The sequence below is a fragment of the Haliotis asinina genome, chromosome 12 (genome assembly GCF_037392515.1).
Source record: "Haliotis asinina isolate JCU_RB_2024 chromosome 12, JCU_Hal_asi_v2, whole genome shotgun sequence".
Lineage (NCBI taxonomy): Eukaryota > Metazoa > Mollusca > Gastropoda > Lepetellida > Haliotidae > Haliotis > Haliotis asinina.
The window spans coordinates 7466760-7490394 of record NC_090291.1 but is presented as its reverse complement, the minus strand read 5'-3'; the positions used below and the strand labels follow the sequence as shown (position 1 = coordinate 7490394).

The following is a 23635-nucleotide window of genomic DNA, read 5'->3' as shown; positions in this document are numbered from 1 at the left end:
ATCTCAGTACCTCAAACCCAGCAAGCTCCTGAAGTATATCTTCATGGAGTTTTGAATACTCATGTGGCAGACTGGGGGATTATTTGCTGTCAATGTGGTAATTGTGCTCTTGTGAAACAGTATAACTCAGTATTATGCCATGTTGATGAATTGTTATGTTGTTTCAGTTCACAGTTTTGTGAAATTTATTGATGTAATTGTCAGTATTGTTTCATTTGTTGTTTATTAAAAGCTTATGTTTTTCTTTGTTTTCTGTCTTTATTTTGTAGGATATTCTTAGATCATGAATCTTTGAGTATGGCAGGTATTTATCAGGAAATGTTCCAGGAAGTCTCAGTTGAAGCGATAATGTTGTAATGAACTTCACTTTCAGACCAGGAAACGAGTCATCACTATCCCCTACAATGGTACAATATTCAGAGATGCCAACATTTAAAATGGACAAGAGCAGTTGTGATGCGACTACAATGTAGTCACTGGCAAACCATGCAGCATTTTGTGGAGAGTGTTTATGGGGCCCTATTATTCCCACCATGACTGCTACTCTAATTTTGAAGAATTGATAGGACATCAAATTGGAGAATGGATTTTCTTTGGAAAATTTGGTGTAACTGAAACTTGTTGGCATCTCCGAAATACTCCTCATGAATATGTCAACTAGTGGCATGCCATGGGTACAGAGCTTGGAAAACTCAGTGTACTACACGCCTATTCCACTATGATGGAAATTCTGGGACCAATTGCTTACAACAGCCATCCCTAGTGGGTAATCCCACTCGTCATTTGTGGGTCCGAGGTACTCGTCACAACACAACAGATCTCCTCCATAATCTAAGATGCTTACTTTTCCAGTTAAATTGCCATCTTCTCTATTGCAGCTAAACAAAATCACTGGACATCCATATTTAATTTGTTATATGTATGTACACCTATTTATACAAAGTCTTGACAATGACTAATGCCTGTACACCTATTCACATTACTCAGTCATGGAGAGCCCCAGGAAGCCATATTCAGCCAGACGTCCTAAAATCCAAGTCCTGGCAGTGAGGAATTAAGTCAGAACAATGCAGCTTCTTGCACAATCGTTCTGAAAGAATGATTAAACAGTATCTTCTTTTGCTTGTCACAAGTGTTTTGTTCAAATGGGCACAATGGACGTCTTATCAAAGAGCTCTCTGTAATGATGGACCATTGTCCAACTGGACCACATGTAGAGCTGTATCAGGTTGAGATGGATCCTGTGTACAGATGATTCATATGTTGAGTTGTATCATGCTGAGTTGAACCCTGTTTCAAAATGCTTCATGTGTAGAGTCTGATCGTGGCGTCTGCTCCACTAGAGAACACCCACGGCTGTGTGGGGTGGAACTCGCAGTCCAATACACTTAGTCCACCGGTAGTCACATGACCCTTCAACACTTTCACGGGCACTATCAGGGGGTTCTGTAGCAGGTCACTGAAACAGTACGTCGAACATCTGACATCCACAGGCTGAACATCACAATACAATGAACATTTCTAAACTGGCACCCAAGCTCCACCCATTCAAGAGGCAGTTTTATTTTTGAAAATCACTCAAAGTTAGCTTGTGTAGTGTGATTATGATCTATGAATGCATGATGTAGGCAAGTGTCACAACCATATGACAACAAATGGTATGGATCTGCATCTTTAATATTTACAACACAACTTTTCTGACCTACTTCTTCTTGTGTTCATCATTACCTACTAACTTCTAAATACCATCCAAGCATCTGTCACGACCATCCTGCTATGTATAAGGAAAGTTTTTATCTCCACAATGTAATCAGTCTTCTTAGTAACTATATGAATATATATCCTGATTATACTGTCAAGACACATTCCTAGATTTGAATAAATATCAAACACAGCGTAATGATGGCCCACTCCGAGGTACTTACTTGTAGACCATCCCATGACAGACAATGACTGACCCATCATCAGAGGCGGAGGCAAACAGCGGGTACCTCCTGTGGTAACACACCTTGCGGATCGCCTTCTTGTGATGTCTGGAAGGAGAAATATATCGTAACAGTTCAGGAGTTACACTTATAACCAGGCTGACTGCAGTATTTCAACCTGAATCTAACCACAGTCCAAGCCAACGAACAATCCCATCTAAAAACCAGCATCCTTCAGCCAAACAAAGATATGACCAGTCAGAGCATCACATACCAGGATGGTACGTACAGTGTGCTTTCTGTTCATTCATTCTTGGTTGATAGAGTGTTTCAGGAACAACAGTTCCATAGACCTCAGTCCTTCACATTAATCTCTCTCTTGCTTCTATGGGATAAACATTTTGAAACTGAAAAAACTTTCCACTTCCCTTGTAAAACAGAAATACACTTTCAACATGTAGTCTGAAATGGAAACTGTGAGACTGAAACCAGCACTATTGAGCATGGGAAGACTGCCTTGAGACTGACCTGAGAGTGTTGTAGGGTTTTGTGGAAAGGTCAAGGTCAAACCAACTCAACCTACAGTCGTAGCTGCCAACTATCACATTGTCCCCTGTAACAAAAATAGGATGTGCAAGAACTAGGATCAATCATAAGTATTCACCTAAATAATTACACCTGGACCATACAATCCTGTGATTGATGTTGTCTGTGTATGATGAACTAACATCCATCCACTAAAACAAGAAGTACAGGTTCATGTGTTTGCTGTGTTCTCCATGGTGGAGAGATGGACAGCCAAACTTTGGATAAAACATTGTTCGTTATAAAGAAATGCTTTCACTTCAAAATGCATTTTCAAGAGAATCCGACAAATGGCCCTTAAATGCCATCACAAATATTCGAACAAATCAGAGTTTCTTTCCCTGCATGTGATAAAAAAAGCAAGTGGTCCTGTCATTTCCTCTAAACAGTCCCAACAAAAATGGTGGGTTACTGGAGAAAACTGAGAAACCTGAAAGGAGCTTTGTGAAGTCCCTACCTCCAGGATGTACAGCCATACTTGACACCCATTTACAGTTCGTCATGAGCTTCTTGGTCAGTTCCTGCTTCAGGAGATTGTACACGCGTACGTAGCGCTGCGTCTGTTACAACATCAAAACACCAATCAACGTCTCAACAATATTTCTTTTAGATCACGGTTAGTCATCTTTATATTACTGGCCAGCCCCAAAGACAGACAGATGGCAGATTTCTTCCATTTTATTCTCTTGTTTCAAATAGATGGATGTACTCATCTGTTGACATACGTTAGTTCTATAAAAATTCCAGAAAACCTGCACACAAGACGTGAAGATGCATGTTACTTACAGCAACAAACAGATATGGACGTAAAGGATGGAACACCACTCGCTGCACCAAACCTTTAGACTTTGTAAATGGATTCTGCAACAGGAAAGACAATGATCAGACTGACTGGTTGCACACTCGCATAAAAAACAGTGTATGAAATAGTGTCTGCTCCGTGGCCCACTGCTTGCTAATTACATGGCGGGCTTACGACTTTATTTTTGCCCTGTGGGCCAATACATTTTCCAAGGGTATATCTTTGCCCATCTTATTGACTATGGGAAACATTTTGAAAATAATTGAAAATTGTGGTAATTAGATCATGTCTGTATAGTTCATGATCAATCAAACAGTAACTTCCGCAGACCAACCTACCCATTTATCTACATTATCATACATTAACACTAAATGTGACTGTCTAGAGAATGCTTTCAGGCAGTTAATAATGCCCTTCTTTTCTGATGGCAGTGACACTAAATGAAATAACAGTGACTACCAAGTCATGGTTTTTGTTAAATTTGCTTTTGTACAATGTTTAAGTTTACCTCACTACAAATAACTCATTAATAACTTTCTTTTAACACAATATTTCAATTTCCTATATTTAACACAGGGCTGGTTACACGTTAACAGGGCCGGCAACATTTTTCAGTTATCAGCCCTGTGGGCTTTCTCTCTTTTCGTATGAGTTTCATACACTGGTAAATACCTGTTATGAAGAATTCTTTTCAATTTCTGAGATCCAATGAATAAACTGAACACTTCACCAGCATCACTTTCTTTACTTGGTGACTACATGACCTACAGCCTAACAGTGTCATCATACAAACCAATGGTTCATGCAGTGAGCACCATCTCAAGTTCTTGTGTACAATGACATGCTATCTACCAAGTCACTGAGTAAAATGATCCATTAAGTCACTTCGTACAACCAGCAACAGTAGCTTGACAGATTGGTTCACAGTGAGTTGGCGTGTACAGACATTGGTTGAACTGACAACTGCAGAGCTTGTTACCATATACATGTGATATGTTTGACATATATTATTCACCTGCTAAGTTACCAACTACTGTGTACCTGTGACCAAGTATACCGCATTCCTGTGACTATTTCTACTGCGTTCCTGTGATCAAGTATACCGCATTCCTGTGATCAAGTATACCGCATTCCTGTGACTAGGTCTACTGCATTCCTGTGACCAAGTATACCGCGTTCCTGTGACTAGGTGTACCACGTACCTGTGACCTCCTCTTGGACAGCTGGTGAATGAGGACAGACATGCTGTCTCCCTTTGGCATCACAGTTGCGAGGTAATCTCCTTTGCCATGCCATGTCACATACGACACTTCCTGTCACCAACAGACACAATACTTTGCCAGTCTATCAACTTCCATTTGTAATGAGTGAGAATAGCTTTATGAATCTGTTAGCAATTTACAAGCCATATCCAGGCCAATCAAACATCAAGTTAGAGGGCTTGATATTGATTACCTGATAGTTCTTCACCTTGACTTCCAATTAAGGCATGGTATTGAAGTAAAGTGAGCGAGTGAGTTAGGAGATAAACATCATGTGTTGGCCAATTTCCGGGTGTTATTGAGTATTTGAAGCACGGGAATGCATTTGGAACCAACGGCGTCAGTTTACAAATCTAATACCATTTAATCATGTTTTTCAACCAATCAGAATACACAACACAGTAACTTTTGGTTTACAATTGAGAGTAATATTGCTGTACACAGAATTCCAGTTACATGAGAGCTACTGCAGCTCTCAGACACTCAAAATTTGAATACAACCTGGGAACAAGGGTATGTTGCCTTCAAACTTTGGAACATAATGCAAATGAACCAGGTACGGTATGAATGAACATAGGCCTGGTGTCCCAAGGGACACAACACTGAATTGCAGCTCTTTGATGACAGAACCACACCTGTTCCCTGTAGTATAATATCTGGTCATAATATTGTTCTTCACCCACCTTTGGATGTTTTATCCTGAGTCGGAAGCCGTTCTGATGATCTTTGCCTGTACACACCTCCCAATCCACTGGAACTTTCTTCCCTATGGCAAATAGCAATCAGTAAACACAAGTACAACAATTAATGAACACCTGCACAGACAACCATCAGTTGGCACCTGATGAGCAATTCATTAACACCTGGACCAGTATAGATCACTGGATACCCATCTGACCTGACTATCCCTGGGGTGGACCAGCACAGATTACAAGAGACCCATTCTGACCCTGACTATCCCTGGGGGTGGACCAGCATTAATCACTGGGGACCCATTCTTACCTTGACTATCCCTGGGGGTGCACCTGCATAGATCACTGGGGACCCATTCTGACCCTGACTATACCTGCGGGTGGACCAGCATTAATCACTGGGGACCCATTCTGACCCAGACTACCCATGAGGGTGGACCAGCATTAATCACTGGGGACCCATTCTTACCTTGACTACACCTAGGGGTGGACCAGCATTAATCACTGGGGACCTATTCTGACCTTGACTACACCTAGGGGTGGACCAGCATTAATCACTGGGGACCCATTCTGACCCAGACTACCTATGAGGATGGACCAGCATTAATCACTGGGGACCCATTCTGACCCAGACTACCTATGAGGATTGACCAGCATTAATCACTGGCGACCCATTCTGACCCAGACTACCTATGAGGATGGACCAGCATTAATCACTGGGGACCCATTCTGACCCAGACTACCTATGAGGATGGACCAGCATTAATCACTGGGGACCCATTCTGACCCAGACTACCTATGAGGATGGACCAGCATTAATCACTGGGGACCCATTCTGACCCAGACTAACTATGAGGATGGACCAGCATTAATCACTGGGGACCCATTCTGACCCAGACTACCTATGAGGATGGACCAGCATTAATCACTGGCGACCCATTCTGACCCAGACTACCTATGAGGATGGACCAGCATTAATCACTGGGGACCTATTCTGACCTTGACTACACCTAGGGGTGGACCAGCATTAATCACTGGGGACCTATTCTGACCTTGACTACACCTAGGGGTGGACCAGCATTAATCACTGGGGACCCATTCTGACCCAGACTACCTATGAGGATGGACCAGCATTAATCACTGGCGACCCATTCTGACCCAGACTACCTATGAGGATGGACCAGCATTAATCACTGGGGACCCATTCTGACCCAGACTACCTATGAGGATGGACCAGCATTAATCACTGGGGACCCATTCTGACCCAGACTACCTATGAGGATGGACCAGCATTAATCACTGGCGACCCATTCTGACCCAGACTACCTATGAGGATGGACCAGCATTAATCACTGGGGACCCATTCTGACCCAGACTACCTATGAGGATGGACCAGCATTAATCACTGGGGACCCATTCTGACCCAGACTAACTATGAGGATGGACCAGCATTAATCACTGGCGACCCATTCTGACCCAGACTACCTATGAGGATGGACCAGCATTAATCACTGGCGACCCATTCTGACCCAGACTACCTATGAGGATGGACCAGCATTAATCACTGGGGACCCATTCTAACCTTGACCACACCTAGGGGTGGACCTGCATAGATCACTGGCGACCCATTCTGATCCTGACTGGGGTGGTGGTGGGTTTGACCAGCATAGAGAGGCCATGAGTAAGGAGAGAGTCTGGTCTGTTTACCTGCTGATTCCTCGTTGGGGGGCTGGAAGGCTGATATGACGATGTCGGTGTTGGATACCATCAGCTTGTCTCCTAAACCTGGGTTCAATATAACCAAGCTCCTCTCCCTGTAAGCATGGTTTTGTGACCATGGTAATAAACATGCTAAAGGTATTGGAAATACATGACCCATGTCAACATACAACATAAATGACTGTCAGTGACTTCCATTAACACCTTGAATTCATGGCTTCTAATAATGACAACTTTTAATTATTAGCAGAATTAAAGTAAATTTTTTACACTGTCCAGCTACATTCCTATTAGCCAGCTACATTCAGAATCACTGCTAATGATTATTTATCACCTGAACACTGATGACGGTCAGGTTCAATCTCTTACTGATTATTGTGAAATACCAATGCTTCGTTAAATTTTCAATTTTCATGGTCATTTCTAAACAGTCATGCTGTGTTAATCTGAACATTTCAATTTTTCATCAATTACATTTAGATATTGAAATGTATAGGCTACTGAAATGGCAGGGTGTGGTTTGGACAGATTTTACAAAACAATCCCATCTCATCAATGTTCAAGACGTCTTCTTCGTTGTAATCATTTGGAAATAACTTTAGGTCCTCCTGACCTCGAATTATTGCTGTTTTATTGGCACTAGCTGCTTTGCCCTGGTAAACTTGTTTTGAAATGGAAAAACAAGATTTGAAACGTGTGAATAGCCATTTTGTTACCAAATTCCAATGCCTTTGCCTTTTGTCATATCATCACTAACAGAGGTGTTTTTTTAAGTCCAAACATAAAATGCAACCTCTAGTTTTTGATGCTTCGCATTTCTTGCCCTAGTTAAAGGAAGCAAAATCTTCAGCAATGTTAAGTGATTTCTCCTTGAGTATACATTGTAAACAAGACCAGTTTCAGCACGCTACCATCCAAATACCATGGGAATCAGATTATCGAGATCTTGTCCAGTGTGTCCTGACTATACTTGGTTCATCTTGATGATAAAACTGACAAGGTAAATATGACACATGAATCTGACACGATATAATGAGGGTTTACTTACAGGACAACTGCGACCAGACAGAGAGCTGGGTTGGGGTTCCAGGCGAGAGACTTTACTTTCTCCCCCATATGCAACGTCTTCATACACCTGCCAGTTGCAACCTCCCACAACCGCACTGTCGTATCATCACAGCCTGCAGCAGTGGACACATAAGTTGACAAACTTTGTGTACAGCACAGTCAAGTAGTAAAAAAGGGGCACAAATTTCAGTACCACGTTATACGGAGGTTCTCGTTCAAGTACCATGCTATACCTTGCTGCAGAGACTACCAACTTTTGACCATCTATTTTTCAATTAGATCTCCCTTTCAGTCCAAAATTTTGCCATATATCGGCTTTCACCGTTTTATTTGGTACAAGATCGTAGTCAGTGTCCGCCTTTTTGTAAAATAGCAAGTTGTAGCAACATGCTTCTCAAAAACATTCACATATTATGTCATAATCTGGATAAGTGGGCTTTTGAATATGCATACGCAGTTTTGAGTATTTTCTTCATGCAATCTACACTGGATAGCAACATTTCAAAGAAGCCATAGAAAGAAAACCAGTGAGAGTAGAAATTTTGATACGAAATATCTTTGTGAAGAGAAAACTTTTTAACCAAAAAGACCTCGGCTTTCTGCGACCTTCCATGGCATGTACTGGCTCATGGAAAGAGACCATGGTTTACCAGTTAACTGATAAACTGCCCATCTCTACTACAACACAGTATCAGGTAATAACATTGTCCAGTATTTGCACAGGTTTGGGCAATATTGACACACACAGAAAGACGTAGGTGGTATGGGCAGACAGTTTCACAATGGCTGATGTAGGCCAAGGTCAGCTCATACAGGTAGACAATGGAAAATGGCGATATTGGTGGGTACTCAGGAAGACAAAGGTAGATGTAGATGGATACACAGTAGACAATGAAGGATTGAGGTCACTACACACCTGATGCCAGCCACTGACCGCTAGGCTCCACAGAGATGCATCTTACAATACCCTCGTGCCCCTTGTAGATCTGCAGCGGCAAAAATGACAACGCATGTATACACAGGTATCACACAGGCATCAAACACGCTTACTCAGTTTCTGTGTGTAGTCAAATACGGGTACTTGGTTGTCAGACTGATCAATCAACATAGCTATTTCTGCCAACTTACTCATCATGTTTCTTCAATACATATTTTCAAGCATGGAAACATGAAACGGCAAACACACCTTATTTAGACATACTGTTTACATTCATATTTCGAAAAACTAAAAAATGTATTGAAAACAATTCTTTTATGACAAAGACAAAACATCTGCCTGAAAATCAAGGAAACCAAAGCATTGACTGCTACTTTCACCTGGAGTTCCTACCACAATGATGTCAATGATGTCGGTGATGTCAGATAAAACATTGGGAGTTTGTTTGATGTTGGGAGATAACATTCACCTTGGGAACTATGCAGTACTTACATTTAACCTCCATGTCTGACAACATCTGTTCCAGAAAGTTGTACTTACCATGGACTGTGTGGTTGGGAAGGGCTGCAATTCTTTTGGTTTGGGAAGTTTGGGGATGAGATCTTCTGGATTAACATTCATCTGAAAATACAAAACAATCAAATTCTTTTATCATATCAAATTAGAAGGGAAAAGGCAGAAAAAATCCCAACAGGGGAGGTGGAAACCCCAGCAGGGAAGGGGAGGTGGAAACCCCAGCAGGGAAGGGGAGGTGGAAACCCAAGAGGGGTAGGGGAGATGGAAACCCCAGCAGGGTAGGGCAGGTAGAAACCCCAGCAGAAGATGGGATTTGGAAACCCCAGAGGGGAATGGGCGGTAGAAACGCCAGCAGAGGAGGGGAGGTGGAAACCCAAGAGGGGTAGGGGAGATGGAAACCCCAGCAGGGTAGGGCAGGTAGAAACCCCAGCAGAGGAGGGGAGGTGGAAACTCCAGAGGGGAGGGGGTGGCAACCTCAGAGGGGTAGGACAGGTGGAAACGCCAGCAGAGAAGGGGAGGTGGAAACCCCATCAGGGGAGGGGAGGTGGAAATCCCAGCAGGGGTAGGGCAGGTGGAAACCCCAGCAGGGGTAGGGAGGTGGAAACTCAAGTAGAGGAGGGGAGGTGGAAATCCCAGCAGGGTAGGGGAGGTGGCAACCTCAGAGGGGTAGGGCAGGTGGAAATCCCAGCAGGGAAAGGGAGGTGGTAACCCCAGCAGAGGAGGGGAGGTGGAAACCCCAGCAGGGGTAGGGCAGGTGGAAACCCCAGCAGGGCAGGTGAGGTGGAAACCTCAGAGGGGTAGGGAGGTGGAAACTCAAGTAGAGGAGGGGAGGTGGAAATCCCAGCAGGGTAGGGCAGGTGGAAACCCCAGCAGGGGACGAGTGCTGGAAACCTCTGGAGGGAAGGGAGCTGAAACCCCAGCAGAGGAGAGGAGAGAAAAAACAGTAGTTGACAGAAGGGGAACTGAAAGCCTAGCATGGGAAACAAGGCGGAAACCTAAGCTGGAAACCCCAACAGGGATGAGAAGGTGAAAACCCAGTGGGGCAAGATGAGCTCACCCTGATTTTCTTCTGGCGTGGACACAGGTACAGATCCAGGCATCGCTCAAACCTCTCCTGGATGAACTTGGAGTAGCCAGGGACCAATCGCAGGGAAGAATACTTTTGGGGCAAAAATTTTAATCTTCTATCTTCAGGTTCTTGCTCTTTCCACTTTCTCTCCTGAAAACATGATCAGGTTGACAGAAACCATCCCATAACCATGGCAACAGGTTGATAATAAACATCCTATAACTATGGTAATAAGTTGACAGAAACCATCCAATAACCACGGTAACAGGTTGACAAAATCATCCTATAAACAGGATTACAGGTTGATAGAAAAGATCCTACAACCAAGGTAACCAGTTCATAAAAACACAGTAATCTGTTCTGGCAATGGATACGAAAACTTTCTGAAATTAAAGAAGAGAATTGTATACTGCCATACAAATGACCATCCAAATTTCTGTTCTGACTAGAAATAATTACTAGTGACCAATTCCGTCATGGGTAATTTTCAGAAATAGTTCATATAATTCCATAAAATGCAATGATCCACTCCGCCGTGACAGAAAACGTCCCCCTCACCTCTTCCTCCGTCAGCAGGTATTCTGAGGGTGGGTTGTATGACTCCTCATGGCCCGGCAGGGGCATCTTGGGGGCAGGGATGTGCTGTCGGTACCGTTTCGTAATCTCAGGCTGTAACAATCATCACATGATTCAACTCTCTCATCTTACAAGAATTTTATACAATCATCCATACTCTCATTTCAGGCAACCCTCTCATCACACCATCAAACCTTCTCATCATACAATTTCATACAATCATTCAACCCTCCCATCACTCCAATGAACCCTTTCATGACAACACTCATCCTTCTCATCATACAACAATCTCATATCTTCACATAACAACCTCATCACACACTATAACAACCGTATCACACAACAAAATCCTGTCATCATACCATTCCACTCTCTGAGCATATCCTACAACAATCTCATCATATCCTACAACAATCTCATCATACCCTACAACACTCCTGTCAGATCATCACACCCTACGACATTCCTGTCAGACCATTACACCCTTCAACATTCCTGTCAGACCATCACACCCTTCAACATTCCTGTCAGACCATTACACCCTTCAACATTCCTGTCAGACCATCACACCCTTCAACATTCCTGTCAGACCATCACACCCTACGACATTACTGTCAGACCATTACACCCTTCAACATTCCTGTCAGACCATCACACCCTTCAACATTCCTGTCAGACCATTACACCCGTCAACATTCCTGTCAGACCATTACACCCTTCAACATTCCTGTCAGACCATCACACCCTACAACATTTCTGTCAGACCATCACACCACCCTCTCATCAATAAGTATGCTATACTCGGTCTCATTACATACAAAGCACACTATACAAGTGTCTTATGGTATTGCTCTGTCAAATATGGAAGGTCAAGAGTATCATAAAATGTGTATGTTATAAGACCGAGTGTGGTATTTTACTTATTACCCATGTCTTAGCTGCAGAAAAATATGCTTTTAAACCTAACCTGATTTACTAAAAAGGTTGTGAAAGAATTTTGCATGACATCACACTGCATTGACATTACCATGCCATTCTTGTCTGCCCCGGATTATCAAACGTGCCTGTATCAATGCATGTTGGCACGTACAGCCTAGCATACTGATATAGCTATTAACTACCATACCTTTACCAAGAGGGCAATAAATAAAGTATACCATCTCCTATTTCTAGTGAGTAGTATATTAATTCAAGTGATTAGGATATGCAAAATGTTCCCTTATTTCTAGTGAACAGTATATACAAGATGGCTTCACCTCTTCATCATCCTTCCATATGTTGAAGTAAGTTGGCTGCTCTTCCTCTGGTTCCTCCTGTTCATCATCGCTGTCAGGGACCTTTGGTGGCTTCATCCAACCCATCTTGATAGCATGGACCATCTGACCCACCTGCACATTCAACACATACATCAAATACAGAAACCATTCACTTTAGGAAGACTGATCAAATTAGGCTGCATGCTGTATATATACACATTGTGTAGACAATGATGTTTGCGAGCACACAGACTATCCTGCATAAAAGGTTCAATGGCAAATGTAGTGTTTATTTTAATGACTTCAGCAAGTGAGTTCATTGAAGACTTCTGACCACCTACTTTCAACTTCTCCCAATTGGACGGTATAAAGCTTCTCTTTTGGCAAATGTACCTTTAATTCTAATGACTTCAGCAAGCGAGTTCAATGAAGACTTCTGACAACCTACTTTCAACTTCTCCCAATTGGACGGTATAAAGCTTCTCTTTTGGCAAATGTAGCATTTATTCTAATGACTTCAGCATGCGAGTTCAATGAAGACTTCTGACTACCTACTTTCAACTTCTCCCACTTGGACGGTATAAAGCTTCTCTTCTGGGCTGGGTGGGCAGTCACGGGGTGGATCATCGTCTCGTTAGTGAAGTACTCAATCCAGGGCTGTAATAGGGATATTATCCTGTATTTATTCAGTACACATCTCCCGACCTGGAACATGGTCTCAGACCTAATGGGAATACAACATATATCTCCCGACCGGGAACATGGTCTGAAACCACATGGGATTACAACATGTATATCTCACCATCTCGAAAATGGTTTCACACCCCATGGGAATACAACATATATCTTCCTACCTGGAACATGGTCTTGAACCTAATGCTATTACAACATATATCTCCTCACCTGGAACATGGTCTCAGACCCCATAGGATTGCGACTCCTCTGTATGTTGTTGATCAGCTCTAGATCCTCCTTGCTCAATACAACATTCTGCCCTGTCAGCTTGTTGGTAACAGTCCTCCTGAAAGTTTACAATCATGTCGGGTATAAACACATTATATCCATATCGTGTACATACATTCTGTTTAAATGGTAAAAACACATTTTACGACTATCTGCAGTTCTCTACTTTTAATAAAACATGCTCTGAAGTAGTCTTGCCATGGTGTGATTGATTACGACGGATCTGGGATCAGTCTCATTGACCTTATTCATTGAATATCACCGCATATCAAATGAGTGAAGCAATTTTCAGACAATTTTCAAAACTTTGTTCAGGAATTCATCAAGTACATATCAGTAATTAGGATCATCAACTTTGGTCAGGAATTCATCAAGTACATACCAGTAATTAGGATCGTCAACTTTGTTAAGGAATTCATCAAGTTCGTCTCCCTTTTTTGGCTTTATTAGACGCCGACCTAAGATGTCATAGCCAATGTGTGGATATTCTCTGTACCATTCCATGGGGATATTCCCCACTGTGTTGCGTATATCCTGCAACACAATTTTTTATGAAACTCAGTTGATCCCAGTTGAAACTTTTTAAACATTTTTTTTTATATAAAGAGATGGTAAACAGAATCAAAACTATGACCCAGCATCATCTATGGTTACATTATTAATACATCAGCAAAACACTGTGAAAGATAAGACAGTTTAAATTAAGGTTAAATGGAATATTATAATCAGAATATGTGTACAAGAAAAGCATGTGAGAGAGTTTAGTTTTAGGCAGCTTTTAGCAATATTCCAACATTATCACAGCAAGGGACCCCAGATGTGGTCTTCCTTCACTGTGCTCATGCAGAGAATCAAGCCCTGGCAAATGCTTTGATCACTAGGCTACCCCACAGCCCCTGGTACAAGAAAAAGGGGTCACAGTGGGCCAAACTGTCTAAGGCCCAGCTGTCCTCAACTCACTAACCAACAACACTAAGGTGATGCACACATTGTAGTGATGAGCTTAACAAGATGCTTGCCTACCTCTTCATCAGATGAATCATGTTCATATTCATTTGTTTCAGTTAGGTGTTCAACAGTCGATGCAGCGCTGATGGTTGGGGTGATCTCTGTCTTGTTTTGGGGAATTTCTGCTACGTCTTCGCTGCTTTCAGCTCCATCACTGCCCTCCTCTTCATCACTCTGAATACCAACAACATCAAGGAAGATGGTGTGTAATGAAGAGGCACCTGTTTCTCCTTAGTGTACATAGTGTAATTGTGCCAGCACTTAAAAGAAATACCTCATATTCAACAGAGTGACATAATGCAATTTGTGTAATATGTCTTTAGTACAAAAAGATAAAGCAATCAAACTACATTACAATGTGTTCAAATGCATACATATTCCAGATTCGATCATAGATTGGTTTTATAACTGTTGACTTGCAAAGAAGTCTGATCGTCTTAAGTCTCCTAAAGATATTTTTCAAATTTGGTTATGACACTGATAAATTTCTAATCAATATTTAATAAAAATAACTAAAATGTCACTTGTCTCCCATAAAATCCCTGTTTTACATATACATGTATATGCATATCACTGCCTGTGAAAAAAACATGAAAGAGATATCTGAACTCATAACAATCTAGACAATCTGTATTTGATTCGTTGAGAATGATGATAACAATGATGTATCCAACCAACCTCATCCTCTGATTCTTCATCTGAGGTGTCCTCCTCATCTTCCAGGCCAGAGTACACACTTTCTTCTGAGTCAGTGGTATCAGAGAACCCTTCATCATCTCGTCCATCAGCAACATCATTGGAAGCATCTTTCTTCAGAAGGTCAGTCTGCATGCAAAGACAAAGCATGACTAGGGAATGTGATGGTAGTTTCAATCAATGAGCAGGCCAAAGGCATATTTATCTGTTATATCAGTTCTAAATCTAATTACTAATGTAAAGAAACAATTCACAATTTCAACTCATCAAGAAATCTGATGGAAGTGAAAAGCAAAAATTCAATGTACTTCCATTCTACAGTAACAAAACATACCACTCTAAACAAGCTTAGGACGAAACAGCTGGATAGTTGTGTGTTGCAATATCTGCTAGTCAAGACTGATTAGCTATAATATGCACAAGGTGAAAATGAAATGATTAATAATCGATAGATGAATCAAATAATTGTGATTCTAGAGGTACACGATTCAATATATCGATACGATACTTGTGAATATTGTACCTAAAAGGCAATCCTAAGACTTTACCTAAAAACATTTAGTCCATTATTCACTACGATAAACAAGTTGTAAGTGACATAGAGGCAGCCAGGTTCCAGCTGTCACCCTCAGATTTCATAAACTGCAAATGGTTTCTAAAAAGTCAAGTGTGCAAACTCCTCCTTATGTTCAAAGACTCGGGTAAAAAGTAGTGTTCACTGTGTGGCTAAAACAGCAACACAACAAATACTCTTACACATTTGAAGAGGCATCCTTCAAACTTGGCAACAGACAGTGATCTAAGGCACAAGAAACTTGCTAAAAGCAAGAGTTTGAAACTAACTTCACATCGAAGTGTGCAACTTCAACGGAAATATTCATGCAAACTTGCATGTTCCCAGCTAGTAGTATACTTTATCATTAACAAGACAGCCTCTGGTTAATAATTAAATGATCCGTATATTTTCATCATCATCACCATCGTCGACATCAGCCTTTGATTTTGTCATTATGATCTTACCTAAGTTATATGCAGAAAATGGCATGTACTCAAAATCAAAATACCTCTAGAATGTTCTCAAGTCAACGTTCTCTTCCGCTACAGACGACCACGAAACTATCTGTCAGTTGAAAAAATACACACTCCTATATTTAACGTGGAAAAACACTAGTCTAACATTTACGCTTACCGAGTTATCAATAATTTCCGCGGTTGCAGCAACCACATGTTTTCGTTTGGTAGCCATATTACTGAACATGTGCACGTTGAAGTCAAAACTACGGGATAAAACCGCAAAACACTGTAGTATAACACATTAGATTGATAAAGAATAATCACTAAAACATACCTAAAGTAATAATAAAGAAAAATAATAACAGTCTTTTATAATTGTCTTACATTTCAAACATTATTACTTTAATATATATTTTGATGAAATTTATCAAGTGTATGTACTTCGTGTTGCTCTATGCGCCTCCTAACATAAAGATCACCGACGGGGGAGGTAATTATGATTTATCGAAGCGGTCGTACAATACTACTCTAAGACACAGAAGTAATTTCTGGTGATTTCCCTTGCTCTGTTTTTTTAATGTCTAACTCAGCAATGTCGCATCTCATTGACGGCGGTCAGTGAAAGATCGAGTGTACAATTAAAAAAAACCCCCACATGTGCCTGACATCCGATCCGACAAGTCACCTAGCCTGACCACCCAATCCCATTAGTCGCTTCTGTTCAGGCGTCTGTTGCTGACATCAATTCAACCCGGATCTTCACGGCTATGTTCATGGGATTACCATGTAGTGAACTAACTTTCCCCTCACGAGGCGTGTAGTAAATATTAACTTGAAGTTATATTTATTTTAACGATGGTATCAGATTAATCATAGTGAAGACAGATGTCGGAACACAACTTGAAGCATTGAGACTATATATAGATGTAGTACTAGTAGATAATCCCTGCTTGAAACAATTTCGGCGTAGCCTCTAACACTGCCACACGCACGCTCACATGCGTGCACATGTTGTACAGTAAACATAAATAAACATAAAAGATGACATCATGGGCAGACAACCTGTAGGCCAAACGTTTAAGTTGTAACTAACTAACTAACATGCTCTGAAAGTCTGATGGAACTTTACGACTGCGGGGGAGACCTGTCTATTCTGACTCAACGAAACAGTTGCTGCTCATTCATAAATGTCAGAGCGCCCTACCTCACTTTACACACTTTATTTCCATCCATATTTGTATTCGTACATCCTGTTCACGTTTCAACTGACAGACAAAAGATAGTATATACTCTTGAAACGTGACATTATCGGTAGGAAATATTTCCGAAATGATAAAGGCACTTGATGTCCGCATCAAGAACATAACTATCAACAGGGATAATTCTACAACTTGTTAGAGTCTCTCTGCGACAAACAAACCAGTTCTTGTTTGTTTCATCATAGCCACCACTGGTGTATATTTTCTTTTTACCCTGAGTATATGCATCATTGCCCACACTTCATTATAGGACTAAACAGTGCTGCATGTTATAATGGATTTATCAACAGAATATTTCGCACGCTAACACCCAATGACATAAATAGGGATGTATTGCACACATTTCTGTATTGATAATGACACGGTATATATAACGCCAAAGGTGGCAAATAAACACGGCACATTTCAGCTTAGCAGAGTAAGTAATATTTATTCAGGACCATTTGATCGGTCTGTTTGTTGTTTAACACGACACATGGCAATATTGGAGTTTGTGAACAGTTAGATCCTGGGCCAGATAACCCAGTGATACATATTGTGTGTACGGAGACTCAACCATGTGACGGAGGTTCACCACAATCGTGCGGGTGACTATAAATATTCTGAGTTATCCCCCTTTCAAATTTCCTGGATCCGTCCATGATACATATTTCCACTGGTATGATCCACACTTGAGAGTCAGCAGTGAAGCACAATCGTTCCGTAGGACCAGGGAGCCTATATAGAGAGGGGAGTGGAAACTCCTCGAAAAACCGCTGAACGTATGTCTCGCTTTGTCACGTGACCAGTGGAGACAATATGGCGGCAGCTTAGTATTAAAGATTGAGCTCGGTTCATTTTCAACAACTGATTACATTCGCTGAGTGTTGTGACAACTCGGATCCTACACGTAGAACATAAGTCACCTGTTCTGTTACTTCAGTTCTAGTCACATATTTGTAATTAGTGTCAGTATAAGAAAATATGTTTGTAGTAAAGTTTCAAGTCGGCATCTTGTAACTCTCTGGCTTCAATTATCGGTACACAGCGAAGATAGACTGAGTTTCGTCAATAAAAGCTTCTTTCACACATTCCTTTATGTTTTAGCAGGAAATTATACCTTTAGTTGAAAGGTATCTGCAAGCAATAGTGATAGTTTTGTGACTTAAAAACATGTTGGGGTTTAATTGGGGGATGTGAAAAATGTGGCAGATCGCCGATCTGATCTGATGCGCCATTGAAATACTACACGCCGTTGTTTGAAGTGTGTCTAGATATTGCTCAACACCGTCTTTCACATACACCTTTAATTTTTATGAGGGGAATTTACCATCAGGCGAAAGGTGTTTGCTGGTAATAGTGATAGTTTCAAAATTTAAAATAAATTGTTAGGACGTACTTGAGGTGTGTGAAATATGTGCCATCTCGCCGACCTGATCCGATCCGCCATTGAAATATTGCACGGCGTTGTTTGAGTGCTTTTGTTTCAGCTTCAAAAACTTCATTCACATACACCTTTAATTTCCATTAGGGGAACATACCATCTAGTGAAAGGTGTTTGGAAGTAATAGTGCTAATCTTATAATTTAAAAAAAATCGGTAGGGTGTTTTTGAGGTGTTGAAAAATGTGCCATCTCGCGGATCTGTTCTGATCCGCCATTGAAATAGTACAACTTTGAGTGTTTCTAGTTATTGCTCCAAAACCTCTTTCACATGCACCTTAAATATTTATGAGGGGAATATACAATGACCCGAAAGGTGTTTGCAGGTAATATTTATAATTTGATAATCTAAACATATTGTTAGGATTTATTTGAGGTGTGTGAAATCTCGCTGATCTGTTCTGATCCGCCATTGAAATACTACACAGCATTTTTTGAGTGTTTCTAGTTATTGCTCAAAAAACTTCTTTCACACACACCTTTAATTTCTGTTAGGGAAAAAAGTTCCATCTGGTGAGAGGTGTTTGGAAGTAATAGTGATGATTTTATGAATTAAAAAAATAATTGGTAGGGTGTATACATTCACAAGTATTTCATGTGTGTGAAAAATATGACATATCGTTGATCTGATCTGATCACTCATTACTACAAGCCAATGTTTGAATGTGTTTAGTCGTCCTAAAATTCATTTCTTTCAAATACACCTCTAAGTATTGAGGGGAATATTCTATCTGGTGAAAGTGTGAGGTATGACATATCTGATCTGTTCTAATGTCCATGGATGCCTTTGATGCTTGAATGTTTTAGTTCTGAAACTATTGTTGATATTTGACAAAACTGCAAAGGACTTTTTAACGCTTTGTGATGGTTTTAAACTTTCTGTTTTTTTAGGGGGGAGTGACTGTGTCAGTTGACATTCTGTCAGTATCCATGCAATTGCGCACATGCAGGAATACATCTGGTCATCTTCATTAACTGCCCTCTTTAAAAAAATAATTTCGACTTTGCCACAACCGTCCATTTGTCCATTATAGACTGAGTGTCTGTAAGAATGAGAGTGACTGAATCTACAACTCATTAACATGTGCTTAACTTTCCAAACTGTATTCCTGAAGGAAAAAGAAATAAAAATGTGTTCCTCCCTCGTCACATTTTTTCTATCAAAAATTAAAAATCAAAGTCTTACTCGTCACTTTTGAAAAGAATGTGCCTGAGAAACATATTTTTATGCAGCCTAAGCATTCCACACAAACAGAAAACCACTGAAACATAATGAGACATTTTAATTGTGTAACAGGTCATTTCAAATACATATAATAACATAATAACCTTTAGTTTGTCATTTGGCCATCAGGGCTTGCTGCCACTTGCAGTCTTTAAAGTCTGCATACCCATTTTGTTGGAATCAAAACAATAAAAACAAAATAGTCTTCATTGTAGAGAGTTTCACAGTCCCTACAAAATCCATTAGTGAAGTGTATGGAGCACAGAGAAGTTTACAATTAGTTATAGACTGCTGACATTCCTATGCGGCACTGAATATATAATACTATGAAGTGAAACTGGAAGTTATCCTAACATGAGGGATCAAGGATAATTCCTGAACATTAATACAAATTATGGGCACGATGCTAGTTGAAAAGAAATGAGATCTAATTGACAGAAGATCACATGGGCCTGCAGATAACTGAAACTGTTGGCCTGATACATTAACAACCGACGCTGGGCCTCTGGGCTGGCGATCGTTTCGAACGCTGTATCAAAATTGTCACATAAACAGAGAGTCTTTGAACAAGGCAATGTGTAAACACATTCTCAAGTCCTCTCATTAATCCACACATGCATCATTCGGCGACAGGAAGTGTAACCAGCTTGTTGTGACAACATTCAGGGGAGCCTACTCCAATTTACCGAGTATTACTCCGGGAGATGCCGATAGTTTCCGACAGTAAACTGGTTGAAATACTGTTAAGCGCAGCCGATTTGCGATGAGAACAAACCAAGTCGACGTGTGCAGTGGAGCATGACGAGGCACACGTTAATTAGGACAAATGGTAAGGAAAGCTAGCGAGTGACCAATCCCTGTTATAGAGTATCCCTGGTAGGACAAACTCTGGCATTATCGTGGATTACAGCTGTCTGCCCCGTTCCTGATTTACGACCACGTCTACAAGCACGACGCCATTATAATTGTGCACAGGACTGAGTCGTGGACTGGTACAATCTCATGTCTAGATTTTCTAAACTCGGAACCAGACTGTAAGGAATTATTCAATACGATTTCAAGACAAAAGTTGGCCATAGAATTTCACCCGACGACGATGAAGTAACAGATAGACAAGCCACAAAGCACCAGTACCACTGAACATAAACAACATGTGGCCCTGTATGTAGCAAGTCAGTGTTGATAAATAGACGCAGCACCGTGGGACATGTTGAACAACATATAAGTATGTAGACAGTTAATAAATATGTACTGTCATAGATCGTGATAGATATATACAGCCAAAGATGGTCAGGGGCGTACCCAGGAAAGCAAAGAAGTGTAGGCACAACTGAACTTTTTAGTGCGGGCTGTGGGCATTTCCATAACATACATTTTCATAGGGAAATTACTGAAATTTAATTGATAAACTGATAGATTGATAACAGAAGGTAGTACACACTTTAAATGCATGTAGATAAAACAAACCATAGCCTAGTGCTAGTTAAATCGGCTGAAGCCTATTGTTATACCTAGTGTTGCATGTAGTGAATACGTATATTGAATACTAAAATGCTTGTTCCTGATTACTTTCTATATGGACACAATTTGAACAAATCACACTTATGTGGTTCAATAAGTGAAAGCCTGTATTCTGATGAGTAAACACTGTTGTCAGCATGTTGCCAGTCTTAAATGAAATTCATGCGCCTTACTTCAGAGCAGCAAATTGCTCAACGACAAGGTCTGTGTTTACTGTCTTTGTGTACATGGGTAAGTACAAGTGATGGCACGCAAAGATCATCCATGTTGGATGGTACATCTTGAACTAAGTGTACGTAGGTACGAGCCTAAAGTGCCTAATGGCAGGTACGCTACTGATGGTGATATATATAATTTACAATCCAAGAGGGTGATAAATAGACACTGAGCAAAGTGTTAATGAACAAGACTCAGTGTCAGATGGAGATAGACACTGTGCAGTAGGATGAATATATATTCATAACGTGTGGTGCTGATGCGCAGAATATGTAAAGGAACAGTCTATAGTATACACAATTCTGATGTAGAACGTGGATATTGCATACCAGTGGTTGATAACAAGAGCACCGACGTCCATGGTAACCACGATGATGTCCGATCAATGGCGCGATGGACACACCAGCTCATAAAGCGGCGCAGTGAGGTCAACTATGTGGACCTTTGTTTTGACATTCCGACATTTAAACATAACACCATTTGATGAGTGCTATCGGAACATTTGTCAACTGTGCGGGAGTTAGGCATGACGTACCTACCGATTCAGTGTCATCGGTCGTGAATGAACAAATGTCACAGGTCCCATTTAACACATTCTTCCAACATATTAATTCAACTCAATATGAGGAGCCGCTGACGTTGACCTCTGACCCCTAGAGAATGTACACCACGCCTGTGTTAAAATGACGATATCAACAGATTTGCCAGCTGAACGTTTCCACACATTGCTCAAACAGAGACCACAATGTATGTTGTTGTAAGCATGACCCAAAGACTAAACACACTAGTGGCTAGCGTTTTCTGCCCAAGGACGTGAAAGTATGCGCCACACGTTTATTGATACAACAGTGGGATTGCATGTTGCAGCACATTGTATATGTTCTTTCGTGATATCTCCTCCAGAAACCCCACGCGTCCATGCAGAAATGTCCGTGTCTACCAAAACCTGTTTGAAAGATTTGACGAGAAACTGGCGGTTGTAAAACTGATTCAAGATCTGTCCTTCGTTTAACCGTTATCAGAGGATTTAGTTTTACAAAAAACATACTGTCCCGTCAAAGTTAGCGATTTAAGCAACTGCTTTCCTTTAAAACTTGTCATGGAAGTTTGCTGTTCAAATAGTTAATAAGATATAGATGTATTCAAGTGATTCATTGACATTTGATTGGCTAAACAAGCAAATACCCTTGTGTTGAGGCTTATTACACAACCTGACACAGACAGACAACGCCCCCCAACTGAAGATGGATGTCCCCAAAATGTCAGCCTTCAGCTTTGAGTTACTGATTAAATCAGCAGAGTATGAAGTTATCGGACTTGCATGAATTGCCTTCAATGTCGTGTACGTGTTGTATCAATATATAAGGCAGATGAATTCTCCATACCGGCATACACGCAAACATGTTGACATCCATTAACTCAGTAGCTTGTCACGATGTCGACATCAGTTTGTTGGAAGATGAAAGAGTTACACTGATATAACCTATGTTATACGTACTATGATATGTTATACCAGAGACCATATAATAGATTTCTGGTTATACATACTGATGTGGCACACGTTATACGTAGATTAAAGACAACCAAGGTAAAGTAGACAGTGTGTTACATGGCGGCACAGACCGAGTCGCGTTTGGGGAGAGGAACACGAAGGTTGCAACATCGAAGTCGGTGTGTCTGAGGTGATGTTGCTGCGTGTACACGATGTACACTGCTTTACTAAAAATCACGTTGATTTCTGAAACGGATTGCAAAATACCAGATGTCTACTATCTTTTGTACGTCAGTATAGCTAGATCAAATGACCCATTTTAGAGACCCTCTATTAAGGATCGTGCCTCGGTCCGTGCTGCGCAGGAATTAAACCGCGTTCATATGGGATCAACTGAGATGAACTCTCCGAGA

The 23635-nt window shown here is 41.0% G+C and overlaps 1 protein-coding gene across 1 annotated transcript; it reads right to left on the bottom strand.

Moving 5' to 3' along the window:
* Nucleotides 1-892: 892 nt before the first annotated feature.
* Nucleotides 893-16558, bottom strand: LOC137257645 (ribosome biogenesis protein bop1-A-like). The gene is made up of 20 exons (XM_067794987.1): nucleotides 16264-16558; nucleotides 15057-15203; nucleotides 14394-14552; nucleotides 13753-13904; nucleotides 13311-13428; nucleotides 12963-13064; nucleotides 12408-12539; nucleotides 11134-11244; nucleotides 10564-10725; nucleotides 9531-9611; nucleotides 8970-9039; nucleotides 8034-8166; nucleotides 6974-7080; nucleotides 5258-5340; nucleotides 4515-4625; nucleotides 3297-3371; nucleotides 2968-3070; nucleotides 2454-2538; nucleotides 1926-2033; nucleotides 893-1459 (listed from the first exon to the last, which is right to left on the bottom strand). The coding sequence occupies exons 1-20, from the start codon at nucleotides 16330-16332 to the stop codon at nucleotides 1306-1308; spliced, it is 2262 nt and encodes a 753-aa protein (XP_067651088.1). The 5' UTR covers nucleotides 16333-16558; the 3' UTR covers nucleotides 893-1305.
* Nucleotides 16559-23635: the final 7077 nt, after the last annotated feature.